Source organism: Mustela nigripes, chromosome 7 (genome assembly GCF_022355385.1).
Source record: "Mustela nigripes isolate SB6536 chromosome 7, MUSNIG.SB6536, whole genome shotgun sequence".
In the NCBI taxonomy this organism is placed as follows: Eukaryota; Metazoa; Chordata; class Mammalia; order Carnivora; family Mustelidae; genus Mustela; species Mustela nigripes.
Genome location: NC_081563.1, coordinates 35,911,598 through 35,925,071, shown reverse-complemented (window position 1 = coordinate 35,925,071; position 13,474 = coordinate 35,911,598). Strand labels below are relative to the sequence as shown.

Sequence of the window (13,474 nt, the reverse complement as noted above, 5' to 3'; positions counted from 1 at the left end):
AGAGGCTGAAGTAACTCACAGAAATGAACTGGAGGGATTGTCTAGGGCCGGTCCTGCGGCTGCTTGCAGGGACTATACTCAATCATCCAGGACGGGGTCGTCCGAACTGCCTAAGACCACAAGGGGAGGCACAAAAATGGGAAGCTAATTGGATCCAGGGACCAACAGCTTCATCAGGAGCAAGATTACACAGGCTAATCCTTTAGACTCAGTGTGATAAGCAGCAATTAGTAAACTTCGTTAAAGGATCAACTCTCATCTGGGTCTTGAATATTGACACTAAGTTAAATCATGGACATATTGGACTGATTAAGAGACCAGAAGACTGACCACGTGTCAAGATTTCACCTTCCAACCAGCCCCAGGACAGATGTACAGAGGCCAGACTCATAAAGTGTCTGAAACCAAAGAGGGTTGGGGTCTTTTGTGGGTTTTCTTTCTTGGTTGTATTCACAGCTCTAAATGTTCCACTGAGAGATAGTTTACTAGCTTGAAATCCACTTGTCAAACTGCTTGGTATGAAACGATTCTTCAGGCTTTGCAAGCACCCTTCCCTGCATGATGTGGTTGTTTTGCTTCCTTCCTCTCCAGCTAAGTGTGCCTTTTGTTACCTTGGAGGTGGCCACAGTGCTTCAACAGAAGGGGCCAGAGCTCTGCCTTTTGACAAGAAGATGCTGAGTTCTGTCCTTGCCTCCTCAGTACAGCCAACCAAAAGGTGGGGGGAGGCAGGGTGTGACAGGGTAGGGTTCTATTCTCAAACAGGGACCTCAGGCCATGGCTCTGATCTACATTGCACAGAGAACTAAGCCTTCAGTGGCCCCCTGAATGGGGAAGACCCCGACCCCTTCAGCCCTCAGACTCCCCCTCCACAGACTATGGTGGTCAGGAAGAGGGCCAGGCTCCACCTCTCAGCCATCCACAAGCTGAAGCTTCTCCCCAGTTCAAGACCCTCTCCGAAGGCTCTCACCAGGAATTCTGTTCTGTTTCATTGTGGAAGCCATGAAGCTGAATGAAATGGAGATTGATTTAAACTTGCCTAAAATAAATAGCTCCTAATGTTCATATCCACAAAGGAGTTCTCTAATCACATACTCTTTCTTTCCTTCTTTCTTTTTAATTAGGCTAAATTTGACTAAAATAATTTAACTGAGTTTAGAATAGCAGTGTTTAGACAAAAAAGACCCCTACATTTTGGACACATCTAAATGCTTTAAAAGCTTATAAAATCAGTTCATTACCTTTCTCAGATATTTGAATTTTATGCCCCAAATTATATTTGTTTTGTAAACATATATATCATTACTTCTGCTGATTCCCCTACCCCCTAACCTATGATCTTGGGAGACACGAATACACCTATGGGCTAAGGGAAGAAGATCAGTTAGGTTATCAGAGAGTGGGGCAAAAAAGGGGGCTGAAGAAGGCATTCCCCCATTATGATGGCAATTTTCCCTGGGACAAAATAAATGGTTTCCACAAGTCACAAAAGCAAACAAAACAGAAATAAAATCTTTTTCTTTCTCTGTCTCTCTCTCACACTCATACACACATCACAGCAAAGTAACAATGAAACTTACCTGTTCCTGAATAGCACGTTTTAACACAGGTAGACCCATGACAAACTTCACTCTCTGAAACGTCAAAGCTCTTATTTCATCCAGATTTAAATCATACCTGTGAAGAACAAATACAAAATGGATGTTAAAACATTGATTTGAAGACTCTGAATAAGGCCTGTGGACCAAGGTGCCTGATGAGATAAGAAACAGACAGCTTTGCTAGGTCTCTTTACATCTCATTTGATACTGTGTGTCGAAGAAGGTCTACTGTGTAACACAGACCCTGTGTTCAATATAGCAGGGTCAAATGGAAGGAAAGAAGGAAGGATTTCCTCACAGGGTGACCTTAAAACAAAACTCCAACATCCCCTCTGCAAGAGCAAGATTTTCAGGTTTCTGAGATGAAACTGATGAGTAGCATTTGGGGGGATGGGAGAGAAGGAGTGACCTGTGTGGTACAAGGGGTGGATTGTAGTGGCCACAAGGAATGTTGCCTAGAGTTTCCTTCCAGAGAACCCACCAGTCCCTCCAGGTGCCATACCTTGGATTTAACTGTGGCACTCACCCCAGGTGACTTTGCTCTTGGGCTGCTCCCAGCTGGTGATTGAGTAGGGCAAGCTTCTAGATTAGGGCCATTACTGTCCAGTAGTCAACTTGTGCCAGGAGACCCCCCCCCAAAAAAAAATGGCCCACTGAGGCTTTCTTGTAACCTCACTGTGCCCTTTCTGCTCTCTCATTTCACAGAGTAGACCTGCCTACACACATTTGGAAGTTTCTCCCACCTTCTCCAGCTCCCTCCCATCATCCTTCACAGATTTGCATGCTCCACCCCCATCCATAAGTCATTCGCTCATCTAGTCCCATCTTCCTGTCTGCTTCTCAATGAACTTAAACTGACATAGAAGGGGGGTTTCCACTCTGCCACTTAAAATGCTTAAATGCAAGCAGAGCCTGAGCCTGGAAGAAACCTCACTCAGGCTTGACTCCTGGCTCTGTCACTAAATGTGACAGAGTGACAGCATCAAGTGACCTGGCCTCCCAGTACCTCCATCCTCTCATCTGTAAGACGGGAATGATAATTGCACATGACTCAGAGGATTGTCTCCTCAAATGCTTATCCCAGTGCTTGTATATGTATAGTAAGTGCTCAAGAATATTAGCCTCCATATTCATACTCTTCTTCACCCCTCCTCCTTCTCAAGGGCTAGTAGTGTGTTAGATTCATATTTATAGTCTCAGCACCAACACAAGGGTCTGGCCACAGTACATCCCATTAAATGGTGATTGAACATAAATTTCTTTGTTTCCTGTAGTCTCATAATTAGATCCTAGAGACCGTGTTCTCAGGTATGTCCCAAAAAGCATGCCAACCACACGTACTATCATTATGCAAAGTTCATTCCCAACAAGAAATAGAACTGCATGGGTATAGGGTCCAAGTCTTGAACCATGTAGCTCCTCAGGACCAGCACAGTGTCTCACATTTAAACATTTTTCTTAAATAACCTGCAGGTCAATTGCCCCAGACGGAACAAGAACCAATTCAATCATCTTGGCTTTCTCTGATCCATTCAGTTGTCAGGTAATAAAAGAATCCAAGGAGACCCACCATTCATCCAGGAATATTAAAAAAAAAAGAAAGAAAGAAAGAAAGAAATCCATCTCCACCAGCAAAAAAGAACGGACACAGAAACCCCCCAACAGAAGAACTGTTTTATTATTTATTTATTTATTTATTTATTTAAAGTCATCTAGTAGACCTGATCTCAGAGCAACTAGTGCAGAATTCAGTATAAGCATTACTGCATAAAATAAGTGTTTTCCTAAGGAGAATAGAAAATAAACATTCTAGGGCGCCTGGGTGACTCAGTCATTAAGAATCTGCCTTCAACTCAGGTCATGATCCCAGGGTCCTTGGGATCAAGCCCTGTGTCAGGCTCCCTGCTCAGCAGGGAATCTGTTTCTCCCTCTCTCTCAAATAAATAAATAAATAAATAAATCTTTTAAAAATAAATAAATAAACATTCCATTGTCAATGAAACTAGAAGTCAGGAAAAGTCTCCAGATACTAACTTAGAAGTAAAACTTGTTTGAGTTGATGCAGGCTTTAGTCAGGAGAAAGTGGCAAAAAGAACCAGAGCAAGAGATCACACACAACACAAGGGCCAATTGGTGGCAACTCTCAAAAAATGCAGGTAAGGGGCACCTGGGTGGCTCAGTGGGTTAAGCCGCTGCCTTCGGCTCAGGTCATGATCTCAGGGTCCTGGGGTCGAGTCCCGCATCGGGCTCTCTGCTCAGCAGGGAGCCTGCTTCCCCTCTCTCTCTCTGTCTGCCTCTCCATTTTCTTGTGATTTCTCTCTATCAAATAAATAGATAAAATCTTTAAAAAAAAATGCAGGTAAAAGTTCACTTTCTAAATTTAAGCTGTACACACAGAGAGGTAAAGCTTGTAGTTCTGATCTGGAACAGCAAGACAGGAAAGGCAGGTAAGAAGGTAAAAGCAGGAAAGAAGGCTCGCTGGTCCCTGAGCTAGGTTCAGGGTCAGGGCAACATGCAAAGTCACATGGACAGGCTGTGTTTGAAAGAAGCAGTCTATCTCTGTGGCAGCAGGAAAGGGAAAAGATTTTGTATTGTGAAAAGGGACGAATCCCAGACCACTATCTCAGCTTCTCTGGCTCCCCAACCCTGACACTTCTTAGAAAAGCCAGGCCAGAAATCATTCAATTATATCCAAATCATCCAATCATAAGTAATAAAAAGATACTAGCACAGAATTGATACAATGATACTATAAGAAAAATGGAGAAAAAGAGCAAGCCACAGGCAACTGGCAATGTGGGTGTGCAGTAGGGTTCTGGACATCATTGAGGATAGGAGGCCTTCAGAGAATACAGGGTGCTGGGGAGCTTACAAAATGTGGGCTTAGCTGAAGTCCAGCCTTAGAGTGATTCAGCAGGACACTCTGGAGTATAAATGGCACTGTGGAGAGGTCCTATCCTGTCCTTCAGACAGGGAAGAAAGCATAGGCTTTCTGCCTTCATGGGCAGAGGGCATAACCTTAGCCATTTCCTGGGAAGGCAACTCCCATATGTCAAGGACAATTCCAAGGAAGTTCAGCCTTGGGTTGATACCGGTCAACACTGAGAGCAGCTAGGAGATGAGTGTACAGGTTTGGTAGAGGGATTAGGGTAGGTCATTAACAGTAACTGCTAAGCAGCTGACTAAAGAAGTTAGGGAGAAAAAAAAAAAAAGGAGAAAAAAATAAATTATTAAAAGAAAATTAGAAAACAGAAAAATTGCAAGTAACAAATCTAAAATTTGGCTCTGAAAAAAGTCACAAGGGGTGGTTGTTCAACTTTATTCTGGTAGTATTAGCCAATGCAATTCGACAAGGGAAAGCAATTAGGGAAACTGAAATTGGAAAGAAACAGGGAGAACTAAGTACAGATGATCCATGTGTTTCACTGATTGTCATAATGGTCTCTATGCTAGACCTCCCCTGATCCTTGCCCTTTGACACTGCAGTTCTCATGAAGAGACTGAGCATACTCCCACACCCCTTGAATCTGGGCCTGGCCACGTGATTTGCTTCAGTCATTAACATATTGGTAGATGTGAGGAGAGCAAAGGCTTAGAAAAGTGCTTATACATTTCCCTTCCTCTCTTGCTCCTCTGCAATCCCATGGGCATATGTTTGAGCTAATCTAAGAACATGCCTGACTAGTTTGCCACGTGGACGGAAGGTATAAAGTAAGAGACATGTGAGGAGAGCCGGGTTGTCTCAGCCAAGGCCATCCTAGATCAGCCTACCTCCAAGCAAGGCCCACACTGGAAAATCCTGGTCAAGATCAAAAGAGCTGCCTATCCAACCCACAGCTGACTTCATGAATGAGCCCAGCCAATGTCAGAAGAACCTCTCAGCCACCCACAGACTCGCGATCAATAATAAATGTGTATTGCTTTGAACCACTATGTTTTGCATCATAAGTAATTGATACAATATGACTGTGTATCTGGAGCCCTCAAGACAACCAGCTACAATTACTGCAAACAAGAAGAGCTTGGCAGGAAACACAATCAAAGTCAGTAGCTTTCATATGGATTTCTGGTTATATAAACAATCATTTTAATGGTATAATTTAAAATATATAAAATAAAATTAAAAACATGTTTATAAAGTATGTGTGAGGAGATATAATATATATATACACAATATACACGATATGTATATATACATACACATACACAAGTATATGTATATACTTTATAAATATTTTATATAATGTTTATATACATTATATGCATAAATTTTACATAGTTTATATAATGTTTTAATATAATCATATATACATATATATGATTTTATTTATTTATTTGAGAGAGAGAGAGAGAGCACACACCCGAGCATGGCGGAGGGACAGCGGGAGAGGGAGAAGCAGACTCCTCACTGAGCAGGGGATCAAGAGACATTTCACACTACAAAGACAAGACAGTAAAGCCTATGGGAATGCCATGAAGTGTGTTATACAGACAAGATTTTAAAGCATCAGTTATTAGCTATTTTCTTCACATTTCCATTCCAGTAACTTTTTGATAAAATGGTTGTTATTCATCTACTTCAAAATTGTAATTCACATCTACTTAATTCACATTAAATTAAGCTTCCTGCTTATACTGACACCAAGCATCTCACAGGAGTCAAGTTTGAGTAATGACTTTATGTTAATCTGTGCAGAAAAAAGAAGACAGACTGCAAGATCAGGGGAGGACAGAGAATACACACACCAGCCAAAGGCACTGAGAAATTATTAAAAACTATAACATAATCGGAACTCAAGAAAACTGGGTTACTAATATATAGTTCTCAACTATTAATACCCAAGTTAAGGAAATTCTGTATTCAAAAAAGAAAAAATGTGGATCAAGAGACATTACAGAACATTTTCTAATACAGACAAGTTAAAACAAGTTAAGACATTTTGATGAGAGGTCTGTCCCATTCCGCTGCCCACCCTCACTTCCAAAACACACTACCAGACCTGAGTTTAATGTTACATGGGCAGAAATAGCACAACCCTGCAAATATCTAAAAGATAAGTGATTGAGTGAAGTACGGCCTAGCCATACAGTGAAATTATTACATAAAAAGGAAAATCTGTCTATATGCCTATATAAGGAAATTGCCAAGATATGTTTTAAATAAAAAAGTAAGGTGCAAACAGGTGAATATGTTACTTTTACTGCTGTACTGTATGTTAAAAAGTGGGGGCAAGGGGGCGGGGAAGAAGACTACGTATTTGCTTGTCTATGTGTTGTTGCTATTTTTTTATTCTCTTAAGAGACACACCAGAAACTATGAGCAGTGTTTACTTTTTGTGTATGTGGGGAAGAAGTGGGGAAACTTGGCAAATAGTAGTCTACCTTTTTATGTATTCCAACTTTGAATCGTATTAAAATACCTTTTAAAAAAAGACATTTAAAAAATTTTTTATTTTTAGATATTTTAAATTGTACCCTTAAAATGACCACTAGATGGCAACTGTTCTTCATTTGAACGGCCACCACCAAGTAGTTAAGCAATAAAGAAGTTAAAACTGCCTTAGAAGCTGCCTGAAAGCCTGAGCACCTGATTATCTTAAAAGAGAATACATAAATTCTTTTCAATAAAAAAGGTAACAATTTCTGCAATGGGAAAGATCAGGATTTTAGGAACAACCCCCACGCAGCGGCCCTCCGTAGAGCTCTCTGAAGCCCTACACAACATGAATATCTACGTGTTTTCTGTCTTTAAATACCAACCTCCACATTTAACAATGTTAATAGGCCACTTCAGATGCCATTTATAGAACAATGGGGTAGAAATCATAAACAATAATGCTTTTTCAGTATTGTAACATATATAATTTCTTCATCTTCTTGAATCTATAAGATATGAGGATTTGGCAAATATTATTCTCTATGCCTCAGATTGCAGACAGAGGCCTTAGGAACTGGGGGATACCTTGAGGACAGCTGTGGGGGTAAAGAGAGGGCCCAGTTCTTCCCCTAGCAGCTCTGCCATCATCTGACTTATCTTTTAGTGTTCCATGTAGGATTTAGCTTGAAAACAAAAACAAAAACAAAATGGTGCCATTACTAAGAACAAGCTTGAAAACCTCTGAGCTAGGATATGCCACAAGCAAGAACTGAAACAAAAGATACTAATTGCATCTTTCCTGAGAGAAGAGTGGGGTGTGGACCTCCAGCATGAGTAAGATACCTGTCTTGGAAGTCTCACATGTGGAATCAAGACCAAACTACAAGGAACTAACTAAACTAAACTAAAGAAAAAAATAAATTAAATAAAATAATGGTAAACCAACTATTAGAATGGCTAAAAGAAATTATACTGACAATATCTGAAAATATCAAGTGTTTAGGAGGACACCGGTTCTCTCCTTTGCTGGTGGTGGGAATAAAAAAATGGTAGAGCCCCTTTTTTAATGTCTTTTGAAATTAAACATACTCTTACATAACTCAGCAATACCACTCCTAGGTATGAACTTGAGAGAAATGAAATCCTTTGTTTACACAAACACTGATACATGAATTTATAGCAACTTTATTTGCAATCGCCAAAAACTAGAAATAATCCAAATGTCCCTCAACTGGGGACAAAAGTGTAGTACATCCATACCATGTGCTGCTGAGCAATAAAAAGGAGTGAACCACTGCTACACATGACAACTTGAATGGATCTCAGGAACTTTGTATTGAGTACAAAAAAACGAATCTCAAAAAGTCATATATGATTTCAATTTTATGACATTCTCAAAATGACAAATTATAGCAAGGAGGAATAGATTGGTGGCCACGGGTGGGTAGAGTGATGGGGAGAATCTGACTCTAAAGGACAAATATAGGGAGTTTCTGTGGTGACGGAACAGTTCCATGTCCTAATTGTGTTGGTGGTTACATAAAATGATGTCTGTAAATTATACACACACACACACACACACACACACACAAATAGATGCCCTCCAAAAGACGTGAACAGACACCTTAGAAAGAAGATATACAAATGGCCAATAAACACACAAGAAAGTGCTCAGAGACACTGGTCACCATGGAAATGGAAATTAAAACCATAATGAGATTCCACCATCCACCCACCTGAATGGCTTTAAAAAAAATAATAGCAAAATAATATGTTAACAAGGATATGGAACAACTGAATCTCCCACATTTTATTGTGAAAATATATAATGATACAGTCATTTTGGGGAAAGGCCTATTAGTCAATTTCTCATAAAATTAAACATATATCTAACTCTATGACTTAACAATTATACTCCTAGATTTTTACCCTAGACAAACAAAATGCTCACAAAATTCTCATAGAAGAAAGTTCGTATCAATTTCATTCATTAATAGCCCCAAACTTGGAAACAGCCCAAGTATCCATCACTAAGAGAACAGAAATAAACTGATTTAGTCCGGAAATGGAATACTGCTTAGCAATAAAAAGGAATGTACGAGTGACACATGTACATGAGGTGTATTAACCCAGAAAACACTATGCTAAGCTCTCTTGAATCTCTTGCTCTTCAGGAAGCCAGGTGCCATGGTATGAGGACACCCAAGCAGATTTATGGAGAGGTCCACACAGGGAGAAACTCGGGCCTCCTGCCAACAGCCATGTGCGTGGGCCATCTTGAGAGAGTGGATCTTTCAGCCCCAGTCAAGCCTTTCTAAGACTTCAGACCTGACCAACATCCTACCTGCAGCCTCACGCCAGACCCAGAGCCACCCAGATAAGAAGCTCTAAAATTCCTGACTCACAGAAACTGAGTGAGATAATACACCTTCCTGTTTATGATGCTAAGTTTTCAGGTAATTTGTTATATATCAATAGATAACCAGTACACATAGTATTGTTACACACACACACACACCTGATGAGCATGAACTAGTACTGTTAAACACTTTAATAAGATGTAATACACCAAGAACAAGGCATGAGTCATAACATGACAGCCTAATGAATTCTCACAAAGAAAACACAACTGTACAATCCCTACCCACGTCAAGGAGAGTCGCATTACAACACCAGCACATAGACTATCCCTTCAGCCTCTCTGTCAATCATTACTCCCTCTCGCCTGCTCACTGCTAGCTGCTCTCCTGACCTGGAACTCCATAAATTATTTTTGACTGCTTTTGAATATTAAAGAACTGGGATTAGACCTTATGTATTCTTTTGTGTCTCATTTCTTTTGCTCAGCACGGCTAATAAGATTCATCTTTGGTGTCTACTGTAACTGTGGATCATTCATTTTCACTGCTGCAGAGGATTAAATTGAATTAACATGCCACCAAAAATATATGCTGAGTGAACATATTGTGCAATTCCACTTACATTAAATTGTAAAACAGACAAAATTAAAACATAGTATTTAAAAAAAAAATAAAAGAACAGTGGTTACTTCTGGGAGAATAAGGCCAGGGACTGAGTGGAAAGGGCATGAGTGAACTTTCTGGGGTGATGGTAACGTTCTATATTTTGAAAGGGGGTTGAGTTACATAGGTCTATGTATTTGTTTAAACTCTGAGAGTGTACATTTAAGATTTTCACATTGCATTGCATTTTATAGCCAAAATAAATAAATAAATAAAAGCCTGAACACATATTGAAGTCTTGTTAACGATATCCACACTGAATTATTTTGGGGGAAAAAATGTATTTATTCATTTCAGCAGCTTTGAAATGCACCCAAAAAATGAAATATGGTGGATAAAGGGAGGGATAAATGAGCAAATATGTGATATAGCAAATACGGTAACACATTAATGGTAGAATTTAAGTGGTGTGTATAAGGATCTTAATGTTAAAGTCTATCAATTCCACTGTATGTTTAAAATTTTTAAATATAAAATATTGGAAGAAAGCAGAGGACCAGAAGTGGAATTGTGTTAGGGCATCATTTCCTTATGTAAAAATGAGACCTTCAAGTACAGATCTTGGTTTCTAGAAACCATTCTCAAACAAAAGGAACATGGACTCATTAGAGAAATGGCTGCTTCTAGGAGAGGGCAGGGAAAAAAAGAAGATGAGCCTGGAGCACCTCATGGTACCATAAAGTAAAGAAGTCCTTAAAAAAAAAAAAAAAAAAAAAATCCCGAAAGGGTGGGGGCATGTCAAAGGGATACAGGAGCCAACTCTAAGAGCCCCCTATGGCCAAAGCTGGGACAATCTGAAAAACAAAATAAATAATGGACGACTGGACTATAACACAAGGCAGAAAATAAATATACATGAGTCCATACTAATACAAATAAATGGTTTAAATAAATAAGTACATTAGGGGAAAGAGATGAACGCCCATAATAAATAATTTGTATAAACATTCTCTCCTCTAGCAGCTAGAGCTTACCTATCTCCACACCACCACTACCATCCCGAGGGTCGGCTTCCCTGAGGGACCTGCTTGCAGAGGGAAGAGGTGATTTTATAAGGAAGAAATGTGATAAACACTACCTTGCCCAGGTGATCAGGGGTAACAGCGCCGCTGACAAGCCATGTTGATAGTATGTACCCCTGCTGTGATTGACAAGAAGGGCACTTGCTCTCAGGGTCTTCCCCAAAACCCAAAACCTCAGTCTAGATGTGAGAAAAACACCAGACAAAACAAACTGAAGGACAGTCAACAATATACATGACCAGTACTTTTCAAAAGTGGCGAGGTGATAAAAAACATGGCAAGACCAAGGAACCGTCACAAATCAGAGGACACTTAAAAAAAAAAAAAGACAATAAAACACAGTGTGGAATAAAACACCCTGGAATGGAAATAGGACACTGGTAGAAAAAGAAAGAAAATTCGAATGAGGTCTAGAGTTTAGGTAATAGTCATGAACCAGTGCTGCTTTCTTGGTTTTGATAAACGAGCCATGGTTAGGTAAGCTGTAAGCAATGGGGGAAACCGGCTGAGGGGTATATAGGAGCTCTCTGTGTTATCTTCACAAATTTTCTAGAAATTGAAAATTATTCCAAAAAGTCCATTTTGAAAAGAGACAAAGCAAGAAGACAACAGTAACAACAACAAAAAAGATCTTTTTGTGTTTTTTGGAAAACATTTTAAAAACCCAACAAACAAAAAACTTTAAAAAAGGAGGGAGTGTATTTTTTTTTTCTCAAAGTCTAAATCAAAAGTCAGTTTTGGTGTCCTAGAAAGCATATCTTCAGACACCAAATTTGAATGCCCTCATGACGAGAAACATCCTTGGGGCCTTTGACCTCCACGTGATTCTAGGCAGCACCCACGTTTCTGGAATGAAAATCCATGAGAACTTGAAAATCAGCTCTGGTTTCCCAGCATGGGTCTGCTTCAGTGACCTGCTCCTTCATCTTGGTCCTTTTTATAATGTTGCTTTAAAAGATGTCTCCAGCTCCGCCCAGGATCAACCCCCAACCCCCGCGCCCTGCCCCCGATCAATCTCTTCTTGTTGAAAATGGCGAAAATAAAAATGCTCCATCTTCATTAAGAACTGAGGTGCCACCCATGGCCAAGCATTCTCACCAATAAAAGGAGATGGTGAAGAACAGATTCCCAGAGGCAGCGGGCAGAGAAACCCTCAGTCTTCTAGTAAAGACCACAGCTACCTCACAATCTGACCTCCCACCTCCAAAGCCTCCGCCCACCCCCGCAAGCCCCTACACAGCCTGAATGACCTAACCCTGAGTGGAAACAGAAACCGTTGAGTCATCCTGTGGTAACTGTCAAAGACAAAGGCCCTGAACCAACAAGGGTGACAGAAAATGCGTAGGGAGGGTTTTCGAAGCACTGCGGTTTACTTGTAGCTCTGAAGTTCACGCAACCACAGAGAAGCACACTTGCTGATTGGCAAAGTCTAGGAAAGTAGTTTGAAGAAGGCATGAAGAGAGAGAGAAAGGGCGGAGGGGAAGAAAAGATCCTCCCAGCCGGAGACAAAAACCTGATGGGAATCCCTGACAGGAGCCACTTGCCACCCACACCCCTGCATCCTGGGCTTGCCAGGCAGTGACTGTGGGAGACGTCCCCTCCCCATGCTTCCTTTCTGCCTTCCTTCCTCAGCTTTCATTAAGCACCTGAATTCAAAACAAGTCAGGCCTGTTCCTACCCTCAAGGAGCTCAGACTCTAGCCTGGAAACCACAGGGGCAGGAGGAAGCATCCCAGTGTGACCCAAGAAAATATTCCCCGTTATCTTGAGACCACAAGTGGCCAGAGCTGCTTGCCTCCCAAGGGATGGCATGGTTGTTTTGTAGAATAGAAAGCTTTCGGTTTAGCATTTACCTTGACTTGGTTCTGTCGGGAGAAGTTGCAGAGGCCATGAGAAGGCAGAGGAGCAAGAACCCGGTCTCTCTGCACCATCCGCTGAGAAGTGGGGTGTCTGTGGGCAGAGAGAGGAAGTCCCCAGGAGGGAGGGAGAAGGCAGGGGATGTAAGGAGGAAAGGGTGGAAGGAAGCAGGAAGGAAGTAAAGGGAGAGATGTGGCCAAATGAGCAGAGGACAGGAACAGATCCAAACTACCAAGCTGAAAATGCAAACTTTCAGCGAACTCAGACAGGCTTCCTCACTAGGTGGAAGTAGGCATGGCCGCCACTGCTGTGGGCTCTTCCTTTCCCACCAGGATTCTGAGGATGCGGCATCTGCGCCCCCCGAGGGGTGGCTCCTGACAGGTCCAGGCTACCATGGTGATCCCAGGCTCCAGAACAGCATCTGCCTTAGAAATGAGACTTGATACCTCACACGAACAGTTATTTTTTAGGGTGCATGAGGCTGGAGTAGCACAAGGGAGGTTTGCTGAGAAAACAGAAGCAGGTGTGCAGTACCACGTAACTAAGGGTACTGCGGAGCCTAGAGCTGTGGTCTACAGGTATACGCAGGCCTTGACTC

The 13,474-nt window shown here is 41.3% G+C and overlaps 1 protein-coding gene across 7 annotated transcripts in view; it reads right to left on the bottom strand.

Moving 5' to 3' along the window:
- Positions 1-13,474, bottom strand: part of ACOXL (acyl-CoA oxidase like) — a 347,875-nt gene that overhangs the window by 308,235 nt on the left and 26,166 nt on the right. For 6 of the 7 annotated variants that reach the window (XM_059405581.1, XM_059405577.1, XM_059405580.1 and 3 more), the window contains one exon: positions 1,578-1,674. In XM_059405581.1, the coding sequence (XP_059261564.1) occupies positions 1,578-1,674 (97 nt within the window). Of the gene's footprint in view, positions 1-1,577; positions 1,675-12,872; positions 12,931-13,474 lie in introns of those variants that run through there. The other variant, XM_059405579.1, reaches the window with a different exon arrangement.